At 38.7% G+C, this 27354-nt stretch overlaps 1 protein-coding gene across 6 annotated transcripts in view; it reads right to left on the reverse strand.

The window, feature by feature from the left end:
* Positions 1 to 27354, reverse strand: part of LOC101166047 (metabotropic glutamate receptor 3) — a 45369-nt gene that overhangs the window by 7723 nt on the left and 10292 nt on the right. For all 6 annotated transcript variants that reach the window (XM_023955897.1, XM_023955894.1, XM_023955898.1 and 3 more), the window contains 10 exons: positions 24627 to 24694; positions 18201 to 18748; positions 17147 to 17290; positions 13047 to 13316; positions 12025 to 12625; positions 4288 to 4530; positions 3993 to 4182; positions 1687 to 1996; positions 1382 to 1575; positions 1090 to 1222 (listed from right to left, as the gene is read on the reverse strand). In XM_023955897.1, coding sequence (XP_023811665.1) covers positions 1090 to 1222; positions 1382 to 1575; positions 1687 to 1996; positions 3993 to 4182; positions 4288 to 4530; positions 12025 to 12625; positions 13047 to 13316; positions 17147 to 17290; positions 18201 to 18512 — 2397 coding nt within the window. In that variant the 5' untranslated portion in view covers positions 18513 to 18748; positions 24627 to 24694. The remainder of the gene's footprint in view (positions 1 to 1089; positions 1223 to 1381; positions 1576 to 1686; positions 1997 to 3992; positions 4183 to 4287; positions 4531 to 12024; positions 12626 to 13046; positions 13317 to 17146; positions 17291 to 18200; positions 18749 to 24626; positions 24695 to 27354) is intronic.

Genomic DNA, 27354 nt, shown 5'->3' on the forward strand with positions numbered 1-27354 from the left:
ATAATAACCACCAGCAGAGGGGACCAACAGATAACATCAATGGAATTTTGGTCTTATCCTTGGACTAAACTCTTGCTTATATTTTTTTGAAATGTAGCAAAATGCAACAGTTTCAAAATGCATGGTTATTGTGCAGGCATAAAAAACACAATTGAATTGGTTAGTTCAAAAGGGGCCCAAGTCCAAGAGGTTTGTTTCTCCAGGAAATTATTTTAATTACGTAGCTTTAAGGGAGGCTACACCAAATGATTAATACTTTACCCAGATTTAGCACCAGTTCATAGCTTACAAATGCTATAACATGAAGCACCTCACTTTTACAACTTTCAGAGGACTAGCAAACTAAAGTCTCTGGACTTGGGCCCTTCTTGAATTAAACAGGGGCGCTGCCATATTGGATAATTAGTGCTGCAATCCATGGGATAAAACAAAACCCATTCAAGAGAGGCCCAAGTCCAGGAATTTTGCACTTAGTGCATTTTAATTGTCAAGCATAGTCAATACATTACAACCGACTTGGGACTTTTTTGCACATAATCAGATAGCTTTTCCCTTGAAGACCATAGAAAATATAATATCTCCATTTTGAAAAATTGTGGACTTGGGCCCCTTTTGAACTAACCGATTCAATTTCACTGTGGTGAGGTAAGCTGGCTGAGCTTTTTTGGCAGTCTATGAATAAAATAATAGCAGTTTACTTTAGGTCAGTCTTCATGAGAACACCCCTGTCTGCATTTTGTGTTAGGCTATTTTCAAATCCGTTTTTGCTGCTTTGACTTTATGTGCTTTTTGTAAGTCTCAAACAATGACTGATGGATGTGAGTTGAAAGCAAAAAAAACTTAATTTAGATGTCAAAAAACACTTGAATTACATCTAAATATATACTAAAAAGGTTCTAGCCTGATAATTTAAAAATAGGTTTTACAAGGAGTGCAAGTTTTTTGCCTACGTTTTATGGAAGTTTCCTACTGTTCCTGGGTAATAACTATGAATTTAAATATTTAAGACTTGTTTATGTAATAGCAGTTAGCATGCAAACGTTAGTATATTATTAGTGTGCACATCTTTGTGTACGTCAAAGTAGTTACCCTGTAATCACTGGATGTGACATAGAAGATGGGGAGGAAGGCCAGCCAAATGATGCAAGTTGTATACATGGTGAATCCAATAAACTTGGCTTCATTGAAGTTCTCGGGGCACTTCCTGGTCTTAAAGGCATACCTAGTAAAAGAAAAACACAGGTCTTATCCAAGAGACATCTGTACGAAAAAATATTTACAATACAGAAGACAAGAAACCATTTTCTAAACTATAGCTGAACGGAAAAATGATAAATTCAATTGGTTTGAGTGGCAATGAAAACAAGTCCAAGAGACTTACACAGTACACAAGATAACCAGGAGCACGTCGTATCCCAGTGACAGCAGCATACTAGAATCCCGTACATTACATTTGAGGATGACAGTCTGTCTTCGTTCTGGCAAAGTGAAGCGTCTTGTCCCCGGGACCTCCAGCAGAAGCCACACTGTGACCATCACTAACTGGACAGAGATCAAACTCAGGCAGATGAACACCTGTAAAAATGGATAAGGGAGTAATGTGGTATCATTAAAAGCCACAGTTTGAGGGTCCAACCATCCATCTGGCTGATGCTGATGAATGGAACCAATGCAGCACTCGCTCACCTGAGAGAATGGACTAATGAAGCGTGGTCTCACTGCACCCGCTCCTTCCTTCACACCATTAAAAATCCTCGCAATTCTGTTGGTTTTGGTAAGGAGGGCAGAGTAGCACACGGCGAAGGATGTTCCCAGACCAAGGCGCCGCAGAGCACAGATGGCAGGGGACGGTTTGGCCAAAAAGAGGAAAGTCATGGCGTATGACATAAAGACTCCTGAGAGGAGTATGTAGCACAACTCCCTGCCTGAAGCTTTCACCAGCGGTGTGTTGTTGTGTCTGATAAACACCCAAATGACCAGACCAGTGCACATGAACCTGTGAACAAGGAAAAAGTCATGCAGCTACAGAAGATCACTGTCTATCATTTTTATGAGCAAAACTGGCCTCAGGCATAGGAAATACAAGTTGGCATACTAGTGGGGAATGGCTGATCACTATTATATTATATTATATAATATTATATTATATTATATTATATTATATTATATTATATTATATTATATTATATTATATTATATTATATTATATTATATTATATTATATTATATTATATCATATTATATTATATTATATTATATTATATTATACATCTGAATATTGAAAAATTCCTAATTTTGTGAAACATCAACAGTAAAAATCCTCCAAAATCTTCAATACTTTCATAAACAAATGATCTATTGTTTATTTATGGTCTGAAAAAGTGCAGCCTGCACTACCTACTGTCTTTATTTATACGTTACTATGACCAACTAAACAACTGTAAAAATAAATGTACATGGAAAATACAGACAAGTATTAAAAATGTCTGCAATAGTCAGTGAAGAATGACATTAGAATTAGCTGAGTAATTTAAGCCACCCAATGATCCAGGTGTTGCGCAATGGTCTCCGTGCACCGTTTTACCTCGCAACCTGCGCCCACCACCCCTCCCCTTCCTCTCCTTACACACACACACACACGTCTCTTTCTCAAAGGCGGGAGGACCGATTCACAATTTCAGGCCGTTCCATACTCTGCCATATATTTCACGATAGCAGAACCAAAGTGCCACAATTACTAATAGCAAGCACTGAATCGCCATCCTATCCAGGCAAGCACCATTGTGCCCGGGTCTTAATTCACTGTCCTCTTACTTAGTAGTGGCCCTACAGCACATGTCCGAATCCACTACCTATGCCTAATGCAAAGCACAACCCCGGTTTGTCAAGAAGGACGCTCACAGACGTTAGCGGACAATCATATCTGTCTGTTTATTTTGAACACACCCGCCTCAGCCAAACAGCATTAACCTCACTTCTGCTCACAGCTCCCTCACTTATGGTGAGCGATTTAACACACCCGAGATTCCCCACTTTCCATGATTCTTAAAAGCTGAAGGCGTGGCTAACCACCGGATCGCCACAATATATTGATTTGCCAAATGAGCAGTGCTATTTTTGGAGCATTCCCTGCGGGCGCTACAAGGGGGGCTCGGGGGCGCCCGCGGGCACAGGGTTGGTGACCCCTGCTTTAAAGGGCCTATGCCATGCTATTTAACCATTTTATGTATGTAGTAAACAATGTCCATGCATGTGATAATATATTACCTTCGGAACACAAGAGAAAGAACTTTTCATTAAATATTTGTTATTTTTCTGAGCTCTTTCCACTCTGAAGAAAAACGCCTCGATCTCTGAGGCACCTGCTTTTGCTCCGTGTGGGTGCCGCCCATTTCATTACGTCAACCTTGAGTTGGCTTTGGCAGCGTGTCTGCGTCCCGCCCATGAAAACAAACAATATCCAAAATTTTGCAAAGATGCGCATTTTGTGCATATAAAATAAAATGCATTTTTGCTGATCACTCTAGCTCATTGGAGAAAGTGTGTGTTTATCTTAGCGTGGGGGCGGTGCTGGTAACACAGACTCTTCCTGGAAGAGGCTGTTCTCACGGGTCTAGGTCATCTTGTGAAAATCCGCTAATTTTCATGGATTGGGAGGGGCTGGTGCTCAGACTGCAGGTTTTCAGAAGAACACTTAAAAATGTGTAAAAAGGTTTCAGAATTCTGCTTTTTTATTCATGAGGAATGAACATAATTATTCCGCTAAAAGCTCAAAAAATAGATTTTGAATGGCATAGGCCCTTTAAACATGTAATCTCATAGTGATCCAAATACATTTAAGAAAAGCTAAATCTTACCTAGCAGTGTTGGCGATGTAGTAGGTTTTAAAAAAAGTTGTGTTTAACTCCAAATACATTTTGACTACTGAAAAAGCTCTTGATAAATTTTTCCTCTGAATACATTTTGATTCCATTAAATGATTTGTCACTCACCCAACACATGCGATGGTAATTGGACCGATGGCCCAAGCATCCTCCCACATTATGTAGTCCTCGGGAAGGTCATAACAGGACGTTAGGTCATCAGTCGGCCACTGACCAGGAGCACAGGGCGCGCAGGTGAACTCATCTGCCAGATATTCATGGGCTTCACAGGCTGTACAGATCCAGCAGCAATACTCGCCTGGGAAATTGGAGAAGATTCAGTAGCCTGTTTTTCCAAAAGGCACTGAAGCTTGGCATGTTTTGTTCACACGTACAAACAACACATACGATGATGGTTTCCTACCTGCCTGCATTTTCTTCATCTCATTGCGCTCACAGGGGTCGCTGCACTGTGAGGTGGGCACCACTTCTCTGGGCCAGTGAATCAAATCACTGTTCAGAGTCAGAGTCTCCGCCCATTCACCTACTGGCACATAACCGTAACGCTCACTGGAGCGCTGGTAGCTGAAAATGTTGTATCTGCCCATGCCGTCGCCCTGGGTATCAAACTTCACCACCGTCTCACTACCTGACGGAGAGAAAGGGGCTGAAAAGAGAAAAGGAGTTTAGAGAGCTCATGAATAGATAAACAATCACAGGCAGTCATAAAGTTGATGCTCCAGTGCAGCTTTTTAAATGCAGTAGTGAGAATCAGGACATTAACCAATGCCCTACTAAGCCCATGAAAACCAGCACAGAGGGTGAAAGCTATTAAAATGAGGCCTTCATTACAGATGACCGCCCATTGTCACAGAGATTGGCAAAGAGGCTATAAATGTTCCGGTTGCTTGGTGATATGTATATAACAGGGTTCCTATTCTAAGACCACAAAGAAAAGTTGCTAAACTGACATTTTGTTGCAAAGTACATCAACACCAAATTGCCAATAAAAACATATAGTCAAGAAGGCAAAAAATTAAATCCCAAGGCAACGGAACAATTACCCACGCAATGATAGAACAAGCCTCTGGGTGTGCTCTCTGAGGGAACCACAGCGCTGAAACTGCCAAACATCTCTGTACACATGTTGTGAGAGGATTACCATCTACCCCGAGGATGTGGAAACAGAAGAAATTGTAAAATTGGTGCCATGCTGAAACCGTGAAAAAAGGGCACAAAAAGCAAGCAGAAAATGACTATGCACCGAAAACTTCTTGATGCGTTGCAGACAGTCTCGGGGCTGATAGTGCTGACAGCTGGTCATTTTGACTCAGACAAGGTGTGTATTTCTCTGACGGTGCCATATCTGTCCCTACAGAAGAGCAATCAACTTTGTGTTGCTGACACAGAGCAGTGTGTTATATGCTGCTATCTGTCAAACAATGATGTGACTGGGAATAGTGGAGGGTATGCTGGGCTTACAACGAATCACTCTTCAACATATAACAAGACTCTGTGTCCTCAGCAGATGATGATATGATGATCCTTGTGTCTCTTTGCTGGGGTTAAGGCAGGAATTTTCAGACTGGGTTCATTCTCCACACATACCGCTTCAGATCAGAGAGAAACATCAGAATGCAGCTGGAAATAAGCTGCCAGGTTGAAGACTGTTCATGACGATACACATGCAAATGCATGAGCGATTCGGTCTAGCGTTAAAGGTGTTGCTCTATGATGACCAACCACTACTCTGACCCTGCTCCTTGTGTGGATATGTAAGCACAAGTATCAAAGACACGGGTTAAAGCTGTTGCGAAAACTTAGTTTGCACTAAGAAGGATGGCGCGTCACATGGCAGCAGAGGGGGTTAGGGTTTATGAAATCTATAAATCACAGAGACAGCGGGACCATCTATCTCCCTCCTCTCCCCCCAATCACAGGAAATCCAAGGTGTCAAAGTCGTTCTTGGATTTCAGGGCTAAATGCTTAAATGACAGTTAAATGAAAATTATTTCAATAAGACTATTCTGATTATATCTGGAGACAAGGGAGAGTTATGAATTCATTATGCACCAAGTTGTCAGATAATAAATTTGCTAATAACACAGAACAACAGACAATAAAAGCTGGATTCCTCTTAGACAGACCTAAACACTGATAGAATTTTTTGCCACAAGGCTGAATATCATGTCTGTGTTTACCAGGACCTTAGATGTAAGCTGAAGCCTAATTATGTCTGGTAATTACATGTAATGCACACTAAAGTGATGACTGTAGACTACTAGGCTTCAGGCCCATAAGATTACTCTGTTTTATCCTTGACTTCCCTCAAACAGATCAAATTCGGAGAGTAAATACTTTGCTTGGACTGGTGACTCTTCCCTACAGCCAGCATAAGCAAGCATGCTGACATGACTGAATGGCTTATCAAAAGAGTGTTTGAGAGTGCCAGCTGGAGCTACCGAAAGTCGCCATGACTCCACTTCAGCAAAGAGCAGAGACAGGTATTCCATGTCTGACAAATGGGATGGATTCTTTCCTCAAATCGCTGGATGGAATTTTTACCAGGACAGTGCAACGTTGGGTTTTTTGGAAAAAGGGATTTTCACACTTTTTTCAACATCGCCTGTTCTTTTTCTAATATATTAAACTAGGTCATGGTAAGGGACACAAGGATAAGGTGGGAATATTGATTCATACTTGAGTTGCTATTTGTAGAAATCTGAACACAATTCACACTTGTGATTCTTCAAAATAAAAAAAATAGTTTAAACTACGTTCACTCAAACAAACTAACTTCAAATGTAGAATTTAGCCTGTAAAGCCCACTAGATACAAAATGACAGAAAATTCTATATTTTTTTGCAATTAATATAATTCTTAAAGCCTGTAATTAAATCCACCAAAATGTGCAATATAAATTATTTTATGAAATATAGTATCAATAGTGATACATTGGGCGATTTCTAAAGTTTTTACTCACAAAAACGTTAGTTTAAGATGGAAAACAAGTTTAATGTTCAAGAAAAATGCACCTCATGTACCCACTGTCTAAATTTTCATTCACATATTTTATGTGAAAGAATTTTTTAAGAATTAATATCGAAAAAAAATCCAACTTTCAATTCAGCAAGTAGTCATTTAATAAAAAAAAGTACAACACTAGATAAGTTACTCTCACTGTAAAGTTTTAAAAATTTAGCTAAGCTTTTCCTGCCAAAAGTGTTTTTGAGATTTCTTGGAAGCAGCCATTATGAGATGAGCAGGAAAAGCTCTTCTACTGCCCCTAGTGGAATGAAAATGCACTACATGGCAGAAAACATGGACCAAGTTGATACAATGGGATTTTAAGGTTAGTTGTGATCATGCTAATGAGATAGGGGTCTCCAGAAAGCAGGTATAAAATATGATACAAATGGTTATATAGGGTTCAAAGGCAATATATGTTGAGCATGTAAAGTTTGTACGTATATGATCATAACAATTACAAAAAAGGCAAGTTGAAGAATCTTAAAGCCACCAAGATAAGACTTCCAACTAACTTAATTGATCCCTAATTTTGCCAGATGCTCAAGCAATCTTATTTTTCTAGCTTAATTAGAAGCATGGTGTGTACGGGCATTTCATTCAGAAGCTGAGAAATTAATTATGTCCTTGGCCATGTCAGGCTACAGCAAGGCCCAAGGGGGATTGTGGGTATTAAAGGCTGGAAGACAGAGAGCAGGCAAATGGGTTTGGGAGGAATGAATAGGAATAATTAATTTAGACATGGAGAGATGTAAAAGTGTTGAGATCTATGCAGACTCTTGGTGAGAAGGTGACTCTTTTGTCTGTGGGGAAGCGCTAAAGCACAAACAGAGACACGTGACAGAGTGTAAACATATAAGGATGTACTCTCATGTCACAAATACACAAAAAGAAAGATCACTTTGGCTATATTTAATCTCCCATTAGATTTAGTCCTGTGGGGCGAAGGCACTGCCTGGGTCACACAACAGCAACAGGACACAAGGGGATACAAGAGCGCAGATAGAGTGGAAATAGGGAGTTGAGAATCAGGGAGAATATACCAGGAGAGTAAAAGAGAGTTGAGACCTGACTGAAAGAAAGACAGTGAGATAGAGGGCACAAAAGAAAGAAACGTCAGGCCAGAACGAGGATTTCTGGCTTGGAGGATGAGCCATTAGACAAGATAAGGGCAAAGAAAGAAGGGAAGTGACAAGTGAAGAGAGGCAGGAGAATAAAAGTCAAAGGGAAAAGAGATAGCTAGGCTGAAATACAAGAAAGTAATGTCAAGTCGGTGGAGATATAGGTGGATGGAAGAAAGTCTTTCCGGAATCCGCAGAGAATAGGTGAAGGTTGGATGGAAGGATGAGCGAAGTAAAGAAGTGGAGGTGCAGACCAGTGCAGAGAGACAGCAGAGGCAGAAGAGGAACCTTGTGAAGTCTGAGTGGGATGAGTGGATGTGCTTTTTTAAATGGAGAGAGAAAAAGGGAGAAGGCTACTTTCACTGTTAGAATGAGAAACGAGATGGAGAGATATCATGGAGATGAGGGAAAAGAGAAAGACAGACACAAAAACGGAGGGACAGAGGAAGACAGTCAAGTGAAAACAAGGCAGAGAATGAGTGAAGGTTGCTCTCTAGCATCTAAACATTGCAGTAAGCTCTCTGCTCAATATGGCCCTGAAGGCACAACGCCTCTGCTAACACAGACATATCACACGCACACATACAGGCGCAGAGAAGTGGGGATATCACATCTATCACCACTATTTCAACAGGAGACTGCATGCATGTGTGTATATACTGATCTGTTTGCTGCAGATTGGTGAGGTGGGTGGGTGGGAGTTGAATGATGGCTCTGAGAAGTGTGTGGGTTGGGGGTGTCTGCAATTTCATGCTGGAGGAAAAGAGAGCATTTGAAGCTGCCTCTTTGCTAAAAAAAAAATAAATAAATAATGAAAACTGACTGTTTTGGTTGTTTTTGTGTATGTGCCTTTCATGTGTGTGTGACTCCTAAATTGGCACAAATGTGTCCCTGTGTCTACAACTAGTTGGCACAGAGCAGATCCCCTGATCTATCAGATCACCTCAACAATCGGTAATGGTGCCAGTTTTATTACCATAGCAACCAGAGAGATGAAACTAGATGAAGAGAGCTGCATATAAAAAACACAGTCCTATCCACACAAAATAGTCACACAAAACAGCCTAATCACAGCTACCTACACAAGTCTAGTGTATTTTAAATAAAAACTTAACAATTGTATCTTGTCTTTTAGCAAATCTGGAGGAGAGATTGAACTTTGATGTACTACAAAAACAGTGCAATAAACATGACTGTGTGGAAAGGAGACAGGAGAGACAGAGTGCCGAGGAGTGTTGGTTTTTCAGTTTAAACTAAGAGCATTGCAGATGGTGATGCTGCAGTATTTATACCCAACATTCAACATCAACTCCCCACAGCTTCCGCCTCCCATACTGTAAATGTATAGATACGCTATATATGTACAGGAGATAGAATGAGTCATTCAACAGAAAAGCAACACATAACCGTATCTCAGATTGACACAACTGTTATCCAGTAACATGAATTATATGTCTGAGGGTACATGTACACCTCATGAGCATCTCAGCAGGTGATGGTGGGAGGGGAAGTGGGGGCTGAGGGATTCAGTAAAATTGATGACAGTTAGTGCCTTGACGACTGTTGCTCTAACCAGTTTAGCTCAAACATTTCCTTAATTTAGCATCTACATGAAAACAAAAGCATACCATATCTGGAAATAAATTCAGGTGTCAAAGGGTTAAAGAAGTGGCCAGTTACTCAAATTTTTCACTTTTTTCTAAAATTTTTATGTAATTTTGAAATATTTTTAATGACTGTGTTTTATTTTGAAATTCTCTAATGAGGAATGTCACTTTTTAGTGACTTTTAAGGAATTGAAGGCTTCTAAAACGCTGTTTAGATAAACTATTTGTATTGTGAATAGAGTTGTGGTATAAAATAAATAAATAAATAAAAATACATCAACCGTGCAAATTAGTAACTCACATTTTCTTTCAAAAGCAGTGCCCCGTCTTTTTCCTTTTCTCTTCTTGGGAATGAGATATGAGATAGACAAAAGGTAACCTTATGGTATCATTGACGTGTTCTTCCTACCATGACAAAGGTGGATAAAGGTGGAAAGATTTCATGTAATCCATGGACACCAGTGAGGTTCACAAATCATTGAAGAAAAAAGGTTCAGCGCACTGTCTAGTGGGTCTAGATGACCCAACTCCAAATGTTAAAGTGCCTAGGATAGAACAAGGGTTAAATGACTGTAAAGCTGGTATTACCTAATCCAGACTGAATGCAGCCTGCGTTTACATTTCCACCGGCCTGCAGGCTCCCGTCAGAAAAATCACTATGTGGCCCTCACCACTTTGTAAAAACTGTGTGTATGATTTCTTGATTGTAATTGGCTTAATTCCGTTATTGGCCGAGGTAAACCAGTACCAAACACTGTCACTGCTGCCTTCAGTGAGACTTAGTAGTTCATTTCTGAAATGTCAACTGTAAACAATAAAAAGAAAAGCGGACAGCAAGAGCCGGTAGTGGAAATTTCAGTTTTTAAAAAGTATAAAAAATTGTTTCTGTGGTTTGTACTTTTAATTAAGATAAGAATTTATTTCTGAAGTTTACAGTGAGCATTTGAAAGTGAATTTTATGTGAACCCAGATTTCTTGATTTTTTTTAAGAAACTTTTTCTTCCTTTTATTTCTAGTCTCCAAATACAAAATTAGCAATAATTTTGAGAAAAATGTATTTAGATATAGTTCTGTCCAATGCAATGAAAAATATTCCATTGCAATGGAATTTCATAAAATAGTTCATTTGTGCCTTGGGTCAGACTGGCAACCTGTACAGGGGGAACCCTGCCTTTGCCCAACAGAAGCCAGAACAGGCTCCTGCGACCCTTTGACCCTGAAAGGGATATAGCAGGATAAGAAAATGGGTAGATGGATAAATGAATAGTTCATTTGCAATTAATTATAATATAAGGGTTCAATGAATGCAAGCCGATTGGTTGGCACTCACACATTACCAGATCTGATCCTATTTGCGAAAGGTTTGTACATCCCTAGTATAAAGCATTCTTTGCATAATCCAACACTAAGGGTACTGTGGACAACTCCATGAAAAGATGAAAATCCATCTGTCGCCTGACTGCCTACGTATCTCACAAATCTCCCCATAAAAAATATCAAGGTGTTTGATTCATAGCAGAGATGTAGATAGGGGATTTCAAAGACAAATGTCCTCTTTTCCTGTTAAAGTAAACATAGGAAAAAACCCTCAGTGATCACTTGTTCTTTCCATCTTTCATTCTCTCTTACTTTTTTCTGCCATACCCCCCCTTGGCGCTACCTCCAACTCTTCTCATTTTAGTCCCCCTGCCGGTTTTATCTGTAAGCTTCCTCCCCCATCCCTCCGTAGATGATGTTATTCTTCAGCCCTCCATCCATCCCTCCAGCTCACTTTCCCCAGTGTCCCATGGCAAAGCTGCTGTGTTAATGTTTTTTTTTTGGCGTCTATCTGTTTTGATGTTTGCTCCTGGTCACGGTTGGTAAAGCACTAAGCACCTCTATACCTGTGTCAGTCCCTCAGACACAGCAGTTTATTTTTAACGCTTCCTTTGTACGCAATCTGTCAGTCAAGCCAATCCACCGTCTCTGCACTCCCAACTCTACAGAGACTGACAGACAGACAGGCAGCCTGCTATAAGAGCTATTATAACACACACAATCTCATTAGCGCAAGAAAGAAGAATATGGCTGACGGATTAACTGCAGCTCCCACTCCTCAAAGGAACTTTGTAGTGTCGCATCAATTACGCATGGGTAATAGGTGTTGTTGGCAACCTGGTTCTGACAATACATAGCAATTAAGTGGATTTGTTTCACTACTTTCCATGTTCTGCGGTTAAGGAGAAGGACAACAGAAACAGGTTCATTAGCGGACTGCTAAGTAGGCACTGGGCTCACTTTTTCTGCACATCCTGTTATCTATTCTCCTGTTTCTCCAACATTCCCACTTGTATTTTTACTTGGTATCCACCTTGAGAGCCTTATCCAAGCTTTTTCACTCTCTTCAGCACAGCATTACTCCCTTACCTGGGAAGCTGACATTAAGGATGTAATCCCTGTAGAGTTTGCGACCATCCAAGGGCTTCATGCCGTCACACAGCTTGCTGGTGTTGAAACATAGACTCCGCTGCATATTGTGAAGAGCATGAGCCATGGCATACACCGCGTTAACCACGAACATGATCTTGGACTCTGGCTCAAAATGATTTTTGTCAATTGACAAGTTCTGGTCACACGGTGGCATGTGTGACGTCTCTCCGTGTCCTGAACTTCCACCCAAGGAACACTGGAACCTCTGCTCCCAGAATTCTTTATACCAAGGATTCCTATGGTTTCTGACAGGGTTCAGACTGAGGAAGTAGCGGTTGAATTCTGGTAAGGGGTTGGCGACCAGTTCGAGTGTGATAGCTCCTTCAGCGGTGACCTCATTCCCCTTGACAATGCTTTCCTGAGCACCCCAGCCATCGCTGGCCACCCATATGAAAGAGGTGTTAAGTCTGGCGGCTGCTGCCAGCAGCTCCCTGGCATCATCACTGCGGAGGAAAAGGACTGCCACACGAGCGTTGGGCTTCTGGAGAAGCTGACGGATCACGGCCTCGTAGGACTTCTTGGCATTGGAACGCCCAACCTGAAGTTGAAGATGCCATAAAGGAAAGAAGAAATGTGAGTACTTCATTCCACTGTTTTATCTAAGAAACAAGCCGAACAAATGTGTTTTACAGTTTTACACCCACATGCAGCTCTGTAGCAAATGGCATGAAATCTGTACCCATGAAATCACGCAGAATGAGTTTTGTAGATAAGCATCCATTTTCTTTCTCAAAACTGATAACAATAGTGTCATATTTAGCTCCAATTCAGTGTAACAGGAAATTAGCCAAAAAACTTTCATACAATGAACTCACAAAGTCAGTATTAATTGTTGCTGGTCTAGAAATAGGATGTAATGTATATCACAGTAAAGATTTCTTTAATAATCTAATTAATATTTGTTTAATAAGTATAAACCACAGAAAAAAATAGAGCAGGAGTGCTGATGATTGACTTGCCTTCTCTGAAGTGGCAATGCAGATGTTTCGCATACGTGCTTCCTGCTCAAAGGCCTCTATACCAGTTTCACCATAATCCCCCTCTGATGCCACGGTAGAAACGTATGTCCAGTTGAAGAACCGGAGGATCTCAGCCATGGCTTTAGCTTGGTAAAAGTCAGGGGGTACAGTGCGGGAAAAGTAGTCGTAGCGTGTCTTATCACTGAGCTTAGCACTCGTTGAAGCGTAGCTTATCTGAGGGATCTGGAAGAGCCTGAGAAGATTGGCAACCTGACAGGAGAAATGAACTGATATGAGACATAAATCACGTAAAAATCCTCCAAACTTCCTCTTAAATATTTTATAAATAAGACCCCAAAAACTGGTAAAGGTTGAAACCAGAATTTTTAGATAAAAGTGAATAAAATATTAAAAAATTAGTTGTAATCTTGTTAAATGCCACTAAAACAGTCTGAAACCTGGACGTTATATCAGAAATAAAGATGTCAGTCAATAACAATAAATCTTTTCATCGTTTGGCCATATACAAAATGTAAAATACTTTTGTCATGCCAAATTCAATAGTTTTAACTAATTATTCTATGTTTGACACATCCTTCTACAGATATAGATTTTGTTGTTTGTCTTATTTTTGTAGGGTTTCTGCTTTGGTTGCTTAAAAGAAACCGTTTCAAAATCCGAATCCCAACTTCTGAATGCTCTAATTTAAAGCAATTATAATGTCTCTCTTTTTGCACTTGCTCCAGACTTCCAATTGATGCAGATAAGAGGGGTTTAATAAACAAAACATTACAGAAATAAACTTAGACTGTAGTGTTTTTTTTTTATTTGAGTTTGGACTTGTTTTAATTACACGATTCAATATGTTTAATTTAATAAAGAATTGTTCTAGAACTTTTACAACTGAGTATTTTGGAAGTCATTTTGAGGTCCAGCTCATTTATCATGTCAATACAAAATTACCTTTTTTTACATCCAGACATAAACTCTGTTGCTAAAAAAAATCCATTTGATTCAAAATATTTAAAGTTATCAGAGATGAATAAGGGTTTTCCTTCTTTTTTTTTTTACTCCTGTTGCTGTGTGAAGTGGTATATATGGAGGACTCAGATGCAGGAGACAACAGGCACATTGAGGAAAGCAATTTAAGGAGTAAACTAAAACTTAAAGAAAAGGTAATTAAAAAACAGGAAGCAGCTACGGTGATTGCAAACTAAACCAGCTGTGAACACAATTAGAAAAACAGAGCTAAGCAGGAACTTTAACCAATAAAAAACAAGACGCAAATGCAAGGACTCTCAAAAAAAAATACAATTTACAAATGATTATATACAGAGCAAAAGCGGGCCAAGGGGAGTTCAAACTTAACCCCTTATATAAAATCAAATCAAATAAAAAAAACAGCTTTTGCGCTTTTGTTTCTGTCATTTTAAATACATTTTTGAAGATGCCTGGCAAAAGAAAGGGAATAGCAGCAATTAAAAATTAAGAGGAAGGAAAATAATTGAAAGGGTTTCGATTTCATTTTACAAAATATTCAGTGATTAATTATATGACATAGCTCAAAATGCATAAAATACGGCAAAATCTGAGTGTTGATGCATCATGAGACGAAAATGTATTCATCCTATGAGTCACAAATCTCTTAGAACATAGCTGTCGCTTTGAAAAAAGTTGCCTATAAACACCTTTCAGTGCACTCAGCATGAATGTGACTTATCAGCAGGGATCTCAGGTACAAAAAAATGTTTTTTTAAATGGTGAAGATTCCTAAAAATAACCTTTAAAGGGCAAGAGTGTTTTTGTACTGTTTGCAGACTTGTGATGGGAAAATCTGCAGCAGTAGTATCTAAATATGACCAGCTTGTAATTTTCATTATATCCATCGACTGTGTCTCCAGACTTCGTCAAGTATTACACATTGCTCCAGGCAGGGGAAGTGACTTGATGCCAGGATAGGTTTTGTGTAAAGCAAAAAAATCTGCCAGTGGAATACTGAATATGTGCTAAATTGCAGAGCTGTGCTCTCATGATTTGTGAATTCAGGAAGAAAAAACACACACTTGTATCATACATTTTTTATAGAAATCGTACCCGTCCCATGATTTTTCTCTGGCTTTCTATTATTGGATACATTTTGCAACTTTTTTTGGACATTAAGAACTATAAAACCTGCACATACAAATACATTGAAACCACACAGTTTGTTCCTGCCTCAGTTTAATCCTGTCAGAGCGCATCATTCTGAGCTTGTATACATTTCATTCATAGCTCAGCTTGATGAGCTGTTTTGACAACATGTTGGAATCTCATTAGACTAATAACACAGAAGATTAGAAAACACACAGGTCGACACATTTTCACACACTAACATTGACATACACGTTCACACTGCTTAGAATTCATCCTGCAGGTTTTATGGCTTGAAGATGCGAGTTTAGTTAAAGTCGTCTCCCCAAAAAAATCAAGCTGTAAAATATAAGCACATCGTAATGCAATAAGAAAACCTTAAAATTAAAATATTTGTAACAGACAAATTATTGATCTGTAGTTTGATCTGTAGTTTGATAGCTAACTTCCAGTAAACATTTACTCTATTTAAAAAAAAACTCTAAAAATGAAAGGAATTACAGTTATAACATATTTTTACAGTTTGAGCAAACAAGATGATTTTGTATATTGATTATGTTTTAGCTGCCTTAATAATAAATATCTGTGTGAGTCTCCACCCTTATAAAGCAAAACAACAAAAACAAAATTCCTAATGCTTTTTAAGCTCCATCATTGGACAAAAGAAACTCACTCTCTGACATTGCAGGAAAAGTAAATTTAATCCACAGTTATTTCAGGAAAATTTATGTTGACATTTAAAAGTCTGGATCTTCTTGTTTACATTTTCTGGTTGCCTGAGGAACCTGTGTTCATCTGTTCAAACAAAAAGTCTTAAAACTATGGAACCAAAAAACCATCCTTCTGCTCTCTGGGATATAAAATTATTTTAACCCTTGTGCTATCTTAGATGACCCCACCCTTGCATTGACATGTTATTCCTACCATGACAAAGGTGGATAAAGGTGGAAAGATTTCATGTAATCCATGAACACCAGTGAGGTTCACAAATCATTGAAGAAAAAAGGTTCAGCGCACTTTCTTGTGGGTCTAGATGACCCAACTCCCAATGGTAGTGCCTAGGATAGCACAAGGGTTAAAAAGACTTTAAATTGTGTTTTTTACTAATGCAATCTGAAGAGCTGCTATTTATAAAATATGCCTAAAATATGCCTATATATATGTATATATATACATATACACATATACACATAATGCACATTCTCAGGTTGCTGTTTGAAATCCCTTTAAGGCGTATTTTTATAGGAATGCAACAGACAGATCAGTTTAGCCAATCAGGGAAGCATGAAGGACGGACTCTAGGAAGAAATCAGGGAGCTGGAAAAGGTCTTGTAAACAACACTCCTCAATGGAAGACAAAAAAAAAATAAAATAAAATAAAAAACTGTTTAAAAAATGGTGATAAGAGTGCACTGTAAGAAAATAAAAGGAAAATATCTTTTTAGATGAAGGGCAAAAGGCAAGAGAGTTATTTTAAAAAATGGCTGCCAAATGAGGAGGAGAACAAGAGGGCTGAGGTCAGCATATACTGAACTCTCCCAAAGTAGCCTGAGGGAGAGCCTCTAGATGCATATAAAGATGGAGGAAAAAAGGGAAGGAGGAAGTGATGAGAAGTAACAATGCAAAGATTTAAAAAGGCTGAAGAGACGGAGAGACAGTTGCAAAGATCAGGGATTTAAGGACTGATAGGAGGAGACTTTTGTGCAGTCACAGAGGGGTAAAAGAGAGAGGGGGTTATGCTAAACTATTTAAATTAACCAGCTCTGTATAAAGAGCTGAGAAAACAGAAAAATTCTGACAGAACTTGAGTCTAAGAAATGATGATGCACAGTCACATCTATAATAATAATAATAAAAAACCTCTATTGTCATTTTTTCTTACACAAAAATGACTGAAAGATGAGATGAGAGGTACCTAAAAGATGACAATGATTGTGAGTGAAGTGTTCAGCTGCATCACTTTTGATTACCTGTATAGAGACACTGCTAAAAGATCCTCCAATGACTCCCGCGATGGCGAGTGGGCTGTCCTCTTGCAGGGCATAAGATCCATCTGGACAGATGAACTCGGTGTCATCCACCTTGGTAAGAGACGCTCTTACAAACTCCAGAGCCTGGAAAAGCACACAAATATTTTTAATAAATGTAACATGCAATTTCAGTTAACTCCTCAAGTCAATCTGAAGGATGTTATGTCAAAGAAAATGTATCACATAAATAAAACAATTTTTTCCCCTCTTTATTTTATAATGCAAAGTGGCTGCCCTTTTGAACGGACCATAAATGGGTTTCACTGCACACTGGGGGCTCCTAAAGCTTTCCGTAGAAAGTCCAAATTGCAAATTAACTCCTCTGAGATTAAGGAAGATTATAACATATTAATGTTATAAGGACAAACAAGTATTGAATCGGCAGCCCATTCGAAGACACCAAACATCGGAAATCCAGGGTTTTTAAAACCATCCAGGAATCTCATTTTGTAGGATCAGTAGATGCATCGTCTCTAAATAGCTTAGTGGTTTTTTTTTTTAAGACAACAATCCGTAAAGGCAAAGTGCTGTGCTTTTTTTTCCTGGCTCATTTCCCTTGTTGAAAATAGCTTAATCTTCTCTATCTCTATCTTTTTTCAGTCATTAGATACTAGATCAACAGCTTTCTCAGCTTTTGACAATATATTTTTTTTTGGCACAATTACCTCTCTTGAATAATAACTAAACTAAGAACTTAATAGTTTTGTTATTATAAAAAATAAAACATGGCTCAAATCTTTCTTAAAACTTTTTTTACATTCAGAATAAAAAATAAAAAATCAATTAATACCATTGGAACAAGCTTTATGTTGAAAAACTTGGCATTGGTTTAAAAAGATTTCATGTTTCTGTGGATACATCCGGAAGTTTTCCGATTGCTAGGCTATTCACTAAAAAAAGAAAATAAGAATATTGCTTATTTATTCTAAAGGTCTTATTTCTGCCCACAAGTAATTATTGTGGGCACTAGTTTACAGGGTTGATGCTCACCCACCTGCTCCAGTGCGTAAGTATCTTTGGAGCAAGTATCGAGGATGTGGACCCCGAGGGTGACTCCTGGCAGCAAAGAGTTGTCTGTGTTGATCCTGTCTATGGCAAACAGCATGGCCTCCAGCCTCTGGATGCCTCGATCCTCATTCACCCGACCACACTCCTCCATTCCGGCTCCTTTTTCATGCACAGGGAACAAACCGCCGAGGACCAGGTCGCCCTCGATGCGGATCTCACGGCGTGATGGCGGTGGGTCTGAGAGCAAGGTGCTTTGACACATCATTACCAGAACCAGAGCAGGAATGCAGGACACCATGTTGGGCTCAGGGAGGGTTTGGTCCAGCAGAATGTGAGAGACTCTGCAAAGTGAGACAGGAGAGCAAAGTGCCGTGGAGTGGAGGTTAGGGGTCAGGGTGGGGGAGTGAGGTATACAATGGGATTGAGTCAAGCAGCAGTCTTGGGAGCTTGAGTGTGTCTGTGGCCCATGAAATGGTCAGGGAGAGCTGAAGTGGACCATGCTTGGACGGGAAAACCATTTGGGCATCGGTTCTCCTTCAATGAGAAAGAACAGACCAAAGAAAAATAACTAATTAGAGCAGTTTTATCAAAACAATATAGCTTTCATAATAATAATAAAAAAAAGACTCGAAAGACATTAAATCATAAAATGAGATCTTTGTACTGAAGGTGTTATTTCATCAACAACTGTCCCTCCAGGTAACCCTAGTGATGCTGCCAAACATCACATTAAATTTGCCAAACTCCTTAAAGACCCACTGCATTGAAAATGTTATTTTAAAAATAAACCCACGTGTCCCATTTGTAGAGGAATGTGGCTGTAATTAAAGAATATAATCGAAGACAGTGCTATGACACAAACAAAAAATACACAGTTGTCAGTCAGACAACTCATGCAGTAAAGAAGATTTATTTCCATAATTCTTTTATTTTGGCATAAGGCTCCGTTTAGATACATAAAACAAAGATCTCCGTATTAAACTACCCCTGACAGAGCTCACAGGTGGAAACCGGGGAGGAGGGAGGGGTGACCAACGCAGAGCTCGCTGAAATGGATGAAGAGGGATTGGACTGCACACCTGGAACTTAAGTAGGACGCTGAACAGGTGAGTTAATTAGACTGAACCACCCGCAGGGAGGAGTAACCAGGTAAATGCACTGCTCGCGTTGCCTGCCTGAAATACTCCCAGGGTCGTTCATTTGCTGAGAGGCTAAGTACACATAGTTTGCACGATGCTTTGGTAACATTGCAGAACAAAAAAAAGAAGAGAATTTTGAGTTGTTTTTCTTTTTGCTGTCGATGTGGAAACTGCACCTGTGTCGATTCAGATGGAGCTGATTGAGCTGCAGTGTTTCGGCACACTGAAGGCAAAGTACGACACTGCAGAACCTACACAGTTTATTCTCCTCATTCCTGCAGAAATGCCCCAGCTCCGTCTACATGCGGCTCCAACCTTGTGCATGTTTGGCAGCACATTTCTGAAGCTCTTCCTAACAAAAAAGCACACAGGTGTCATCTCACTGAGGAGCTCCTGCAGTCCATCTTGAGAATCTCCACAACACAGGACCTCACACCAAACACAAAACCAACTTGACACCTGTGTGGTGTTTTGTTAGTCTTCATCATTGAGAAGAGCTTCAGTTTGCAATGTGGTAGCAAACAACTATTACTTCTAAGAGAGGAAGGGGGGCAGGGTTCCACACAATGTGCAGAACTTACAGTCCCGCCTACAACTCAGAGGCAAATTTTTAACGAACTACTGTCGCTCTGCAGAAACTATGCCCTAGAAAACAAGGGTTTTTATTAATTTGGCTGCTAAAACTGCAAAATCATAATTAAAAGACCACTGCGACCGCTTTTAAAATCGATCAAAAGGTAATCAGAGCGGGACTTTAAACCTGATGTCAACTTTGTGCAAAACTGTTCATTTTCTAAGATACAACCAGAATCTAGTGTATTCTTACGGACCTAAATAAGATAACATATTCCTATCTATGATATTTGAAATGGAAAAAATATACATTTGGATCCTTTTAAATCAACACATTTTTATCAATGCCTTTTTTGGCAAAATAAACATTCATGGAGAATTGAAATGAAATGTGTTTGTACCACAAAGCAGAAAAAACACCAATGCAGACAATCAGTGAATTTGGGGAGATTGTTAACAAGTTATTTTTGTCTCAAGATAATGCCAAGCTCACAAAGTGCTTTGAAACTTTCTCATTCTACTCCACGGTTCCCATCTGTCTGTGTCTCACTCTAAACTTTCTTACTGTATGTGCATGTCTGTGTGTGTGTGTGTGTGTGTGTGTGCGAGTGGCTAAGTGTTGGACCCTGGTCGTATCAGGATAAGACAGCTTAGATGGTTGGTTGATACACAAGCCCAGCCTTCTCAACCCACAGATCAAAGAAGCCTTTCTAATCTGATCTCTGTTCCTACATTTCTCTGCTTGTCCATGAGTTCATACACATAAGTATGTGTGCAAGTGTGTGTGTTATCAGATTTATTGCTCCTCCTCTTACCCGTATAATTACAGTGTGAGGACTGAACAGATTTTTAGCATGAAAGATGCTATCTGACAACAAGGAGCCCGATGACGGCTGACGCTGCTAATCACAGTTTATGACTCAATTAAAGCTGTGTTTTGACTATTTCTTTATCCGATCAGTCTCCACTTCCACTTTTGTCAGAAACAGCCTGAAGTATGAAACAACATGAAGTGTCTAGGACTAGATTTAAAGATTTACCTCCAGATTTCATCTTTTGCTTGACAGAGACAGTGTAACTCAGTGTGTTATATAATGTCCTCAGTAAATCCAGAGGGATTTTTTTGTGTGTGTAAAGTTTTTTAGCTTTATCTGGAATCCTGCTTTAAGCCTGATATTATATAATATTAGTCAGGAACAGGATATGAAAATCCTTAGAACTAGTTTGTTAGGTAGTTTAGGTATTGCTTTTGTTTGACAAATCTCTTATTTTGGGGAAATATGGTGTGTGCTTTGAGCTTCCAGACTTCAGTTTGACAGCATTTTTTAGATGTGATTTAAATCTATGCCGAAGAATTGGTATTGGGTTGCATACACAAAAAGAATATGCAAGTTGTTGTTGTTCACCTTTCTGCATGTTCCTTCAATGCCACAGCAAATCAGCTTTCACTGACTCACACAGGTTTACATACCCTTCCTGACACAACCCTGCGTTTTATCCGGACTGGGGACCACTAAATGCTCATATATATATCTGCGTTTTGGGTATTTGCGATCAAGACTCTTGCGTTCACATGCCACTACGCAAGTTTTTAACCCTTGTGCTATCTTAGATGACCCCACCCTTACTTTGACGTGTTATTCCTACCACGACAAAGGTGGATAAAGGTGGAAAGAGTTCATGTAATCCATGGACACCAATGAAGATCACAAATCATTGAAGACAAAAGGTTCAGCGCAATGTCTAGTGGGTCTAGATGACCCAATCGCCAACGTTAAAGTGCCTAGGATAGCACAAGGGTTACGCCAGTTTTCAGGCTCTTCGTACAAAACGCGAAACGTGGAAGTTAAAATTTAGACCAGTTGAACTTTGACCAATAAAGTGCAAACCATTTGCAAATTTTAACCTACAGTAGAAATGAATAGTTACGGTTTGTGCACAGCCAATAGTCTGACCACAACTCAGAGGCAAATATCTAATGATCTACTGCCGCTCTCCAGAATCTATGCCCTATAAAACGACATGTTTCTTGATTTTGCCCAGAAACAGCATAATCAGAATGAAAAGATCACTGAGAACAATTTTACAATGGATCGAAAGGGATATTGGATTGTGACTTTAATTAATCTGAACTTCTGTGTTATAGGCTAAAAGCGATATGTTAGTAACTGCAATAAGAAAGCAGTATTGAGACGGACAAACTTAAAATCACTGCAACATTCGCTACCGTTTGTTAAAGGAACAAATGTGGAAGCAATGTTTTCACTTCCACTGTTTCCACAGTTTTTGTTGATATGACTCAACTGACCTTTTTCCTAAAATGAAAAATGACTGATTTGCTCTGTAAATGATGAAATACTGGGTGAGTGTGACACTAAACTCTAAAATGTGACTTTCTTTCACATAACTTTTTTCCAACATGCTTGATAATTATTTTTGATTTTCACATTTTTTTGAATTTTTGTTCTTCATCTTCCATTACATTATTTTTCATATTGAATAAGAAAAAGATAATAATACGTTTGAATGCTTTTCTTTAAGTATATTGGTCTGCACAGTTTTTCCGACTTGATAGAAAGAAAGTGCAAGATTGATTTTATAACCAAAAAAAAAATCAATCTTGACCATGGATCAAGCATGTAGAGAGATTCCTGTTGAATGCTGTTGGTGTTTGTGTGTGAAAGAGAGTGAGAGCGTGTGTCTTCCCTCTTTGGTGAGAAGGGAGGAGGATGAAAGCGTCTCTTAGATCCACAGTGCTCAAATTTTTCTGGAGGCAGCTGCCATACCTTTACCACTCTGCTCTGTAATATGACACACACGCACGGACAAACACATACACACAAACACCCAACCTTTGCTTCTCTGAGGGGTTGACCTAAAAGCAGTATATTCCTATGTTTTGGCTCCCTTTTCTCTCAACCAAAACAGATCTGAGCACCTTCAAGACACATGTGAAAGAGGATGGATCTGTGATAAATACCAAAAGGTTATAAAAGGAAAGACTGCGGAGCTGATGCATCATTTTAACCACAAAAACAATTTAAATCCTGTATTCTCTATTAAGGTGGCTATTGTTTCAGTCATGCTTATTTCATCACATTTCATTGTATTTTATGTCAAAATCAGACAAACTACCTGACATGTTTTTTTTTTTTCACTGACTGCCTGTTTTTATCAAGAGTGACACTGATGATGTCTATGAAACATTCATATGCACTGTCAGAGGCATCACACTTGCATCTGTTTTTGTGTCCTCAACAAAAAGTGAAATGAGGACTCCACTGCAAAATATCAAGTTGCTGGAAATAATCATTTTTGTGCAAGCACATTCCACCTTCATAAGGCTTTAACCTGTCATTTTTACACTTTATTCAATGCATTACTTGGTTAGCATTATTTGCCGTGGTTGGTACTTTAAAGTAGGTGAAACTTAAGTGAATATATGCAGATTATCTGCACAAATAATCTCACTCTTCTCCAAGAATTTAATTTAAAAGTAAATGTTTACTTCATTATAAATTCTTGGAAAGTGTCTTAGCTCAGCTTTCTGTCGCATGAACAACTGTGCAAACAAAAACCCCCAACTGTGTTTTTTTGGCTTTGCATTTAGAATTGAAATTATATTCAAGGTTATTCAAGCACAGAGACATTTATTTTGAAGTAGTTTTGCATGTTTATTGCCCTCTATATGTAATGCATACATTATATACAATACATCAGTGTATTTATGTCAGGTCAGAGCCGGTGTTTGCATCATCTTTCAATGAAAAATAATTATAATAAATAAAAATAAAAATAAATAGGAAGCACTAGAAAAGGTTTACAAAAGCAAACAAATGTATAAACCAAAGATGGACCATCTAGTTTATTTTGAATGATAGTTAATTCAATCTATGCACAATGCTATTTCAGCTTAAATAGATCTTTCCAGCTGGAAAATGTATGGTCGACACACATCCATGCTCTCTTACCTTCTTATTACAAGATGATGCAAGGGTAATTTTCTATAATTTTTCAAAAAACAAAAAAGTACTAATTTGTGGTACCAGTGGTTAAAAAACAACCTATGAAATATAGAAGTGCTGCTTTTTTGACATCTTAGAAATGTTGTCTTGTACAGATAAAGTAAAGAGGAACTGCGTTGGCAGAGTTTCTGATGTTTCTATGGGCTTCAAAGTCAAAAGTCAAAGTCAGCTTTATTGTCAAATATGCTGCAAACACATGACATACAGCACAGATGAAATTCCTTTCCTCTCGCACCACAGTGCAAGCAGCTTATAAAATAACAATTATAATAAGCAATCTAAATGGTGCAAAAGAGCAATGAGATGGTTTACAAAAGAAAACAAATGTATAAACCAAAGATGAGCTGTAACACCAGGCTTACTTTCATTGCAGGATTATGAATATTTTTGTGTAGGGCCTGAAGACAGTTTTCACCATTATAAACATTATTTTCCAAAGTTTTTATTGATACAATATGCAGAATTTGTGACGATTCCCTGATCTGTTTTTTTTAATTTATTTTTTAATTTGGTAAGCTTTTTGAAAATGTTGTCACATATATTAGCAAAAATGTATAAATAACGATTAAAAATCCTTAAGCCATTATCTATTTAAAAAAAATATTAGAATAATGATCATTGAAATTGAAGCTGAGAGAAATCCTAAATGCACATTTATTTAATAGAATTACTTACCTGAATAAAGAAGGGCAAGAGAGGAACAGACGATGCCAGCTGGCACATGTCAACAGCAACAATGATATCTGTTAGAGACACAAAGAAAAAACAGTGAATAAACAACAGTTGGTAAAGAAACTATGAAAAGAAACATAAATAATGAACAACGAGACCTGTTTGGGAGATTTACGGGGGGGGGGGGGAGTAAGTAAACAGCATTTGGTGAGGAAACTCTAAAAAGAAACATTTATTTTAAAGAGTAGGAAATGCACAAGAAATGTTTGTGTCTGTGTGTGTGTGTGTGTGTGTGTGTGTGTGTGTGTGTGGGGGGGTGGGGTGGCTGACAGCTGACCATTTCTCCCAGGGAGCAATTATGTAGAGTAACATCTGACAGAAAACCCTGTTTCACCTCTGACCCGGCCCAAGTCACAGAGGATGCAGCTTTCACATCACTGCCCTTCCCTGTTGCTTCTCGTGTTTCCCTGAATCTCTTCCTCCTCCCTTCCTGTTCCTGTTTCATCCTCTCCTTGCTGGTTTTCCTCTCTTCCTCCATTTGTTTCCACCTCCCTCACATCCTTCACAGCCTTCACTCTCCCCTAACAGGCAGGGAGGCTGTGGCTGACACGTATCCAGCTGAGAGCAGCCATGCAGGGTCGATGGACCACAGTACACTGAGCCACACAAATAGTGTGTGTCTGCTGTGTGTCTGCGTGTGTCTTGTTTTAGTGTGTGTTCCTGCGTGTGTGTGTGTGCTTGTCTATTACAAAGCTTGCACAATTCACAGATGCACTAGTGACGTGAATCTCACTGTACAAGGATGCCATATGTGCAAATTTGGTTTAAAGAGAAAAGAAAATGGATGAGTGGTGTTACGGACCAACAACGATCTGCACAATTTTATAAAGTATTTGAAGATGTTAGTCTCTCCTCACACAATTGTGTCACTTTGTCAATTAAGAGCAGGTGGGCTCATTAACATTTAAGGAATTCTCAGTTAAAAAACAAATAAAAAACCATATCTGTATCCCCAGCGTAAAAATTTTAGACCTTTAGTGTTTTTACTTCATGCTTGACAAAACAGTTGTGATGTGGGTGTGCGGGGCATCTCAAATAGCTTTGAAGGGTGCAATGGGCTGTGCACATTTATTGTTTATGAAGGCAATTTTAGGCAGGAAAGACTAATGATCTGTAAATAAGACAAAAAGTTATACAAAAAAAGAAAACACTATTAAACAGTCAGTGCAGTTCCATTAATATTTTTTATGTAAGCACGCCAGACCAAATGCTATAAAAGAGTTTAGGATTGACCAATAAAACAAATCTGAGTGAAATTTTAGTGGGGCTTAAATTGCCATCATTAAATTGACAATGCTTGTGTAGAGTGTTGGTGTTGGGTCTACTTTGGGCTTGACCTCTTTCATCGCTTTTTGCCAATTAAAATCGATAATCAGGTACTTTGAGCTCAGCTTTTCCTGTATTGATTAATGAGTCTGTTGCGTGCCCAGCATTAATTCCAAAGGTTAAAACCCATGTCATGTTAGAAACATAGAAATCGATTTTCTAGACCTTAAGGACAGCTGGAATGAAAAAGATTTAATCACAATGCCATTCAGTTTTTTCATTGTAGAACTACATTTTTGCACTGTCAAAATTGTAATCTACTTATAGATAAAAAAAGTATTTCTATAATAAAAAATATATTAAACCCCAAAAGAAGAAGAGCTTGAAATGCTTAATTGCTCTCTTGTGTGCAGTAGGTACTTTTGACTAAAACATAAAGGACTCTGCATTTTGAAGTAAAAAAAAAACATTCAACCTCATGAAAGGGCCACTAAATAATAGTATTTATGCATAAAACTGCAATAAAACCATAAAAATGAACCTTAACATTTTAGTCAGTTGAACCCTCCTTTGTTAATTTAGTGTTCAAGGAGGCAGAGCTACTTCAGCCTTTTCGCTCTCTGTGTTAAAAGACAATACATTAGGATTAAAGCCTTGAGCAAGTGACAGAGGTCACAGAGCTGGACTTACACCTGCTGGAAGGGGAGAAACCAGCACACTGCAGAAGACAGTGACAATACTCTGCTAAATGTCAAATGTCTTGCAGAAGACGGGTGTGATGAATTCCCCCTTACTTTCTCTCGCAACGACAGAAAGGGCTCCGACCCCTACCCCATTTGTGGTTAGCTGCTCACAGAAATCTGCAGTCATCCGTGGCGGTTTCTTTTAAGGTGTCTGCTTGGTGGACGACATTCCAGTTGGTCAGCATCAACGGAGGGAGGTTTTCTGTATGTGTGAACTCAGTCAATACCAAGTCATTGGGAAAGAGTCCGTGACGGAGGCATTCATTTCACCATGCACCACACTCACCTCAAGAATCCACACATGATTAATTCTAACCTGAATGACTCAAAGGCTGAAACTTTAAATGCACTTTTATTTATGATTTAAATAGGTGCCTTAATGCCAGAAATAAACATTCCTTTGCTGAGAATTGATTTCTAAGGAAACTGTGGAATTTCATTTTTTTTGACGTCCTCCATAAGACATATTTAATTAATGAAACGTACATGTTTTATTGCTTAAAATCCTCAACAAAACACACAAAAATGTTATATTCACGTTTTTTGTTTCATTGGAAAAGGTGAGTTGCGCTTTTCTTTTTAATTTAAATCAGCTTAAAGATCTCAACTTTTCAGTGATTTGTTGTTTTTGCCTGTTAGTGTTTGTCATTTTACTGTATTTA

This window comes from Oryzias latipes, chromosome 6, assembly GCF_002234675.1.
Source record: "Oryzias latipes chromosome 6, ASM223467v1".
Lineage (NCBI taxonomy): Eukaryota > Metazoa > Chordata > Actinopteri > Beloniformes > Adrianichthyidae > Oryzias > Oryzias latipes.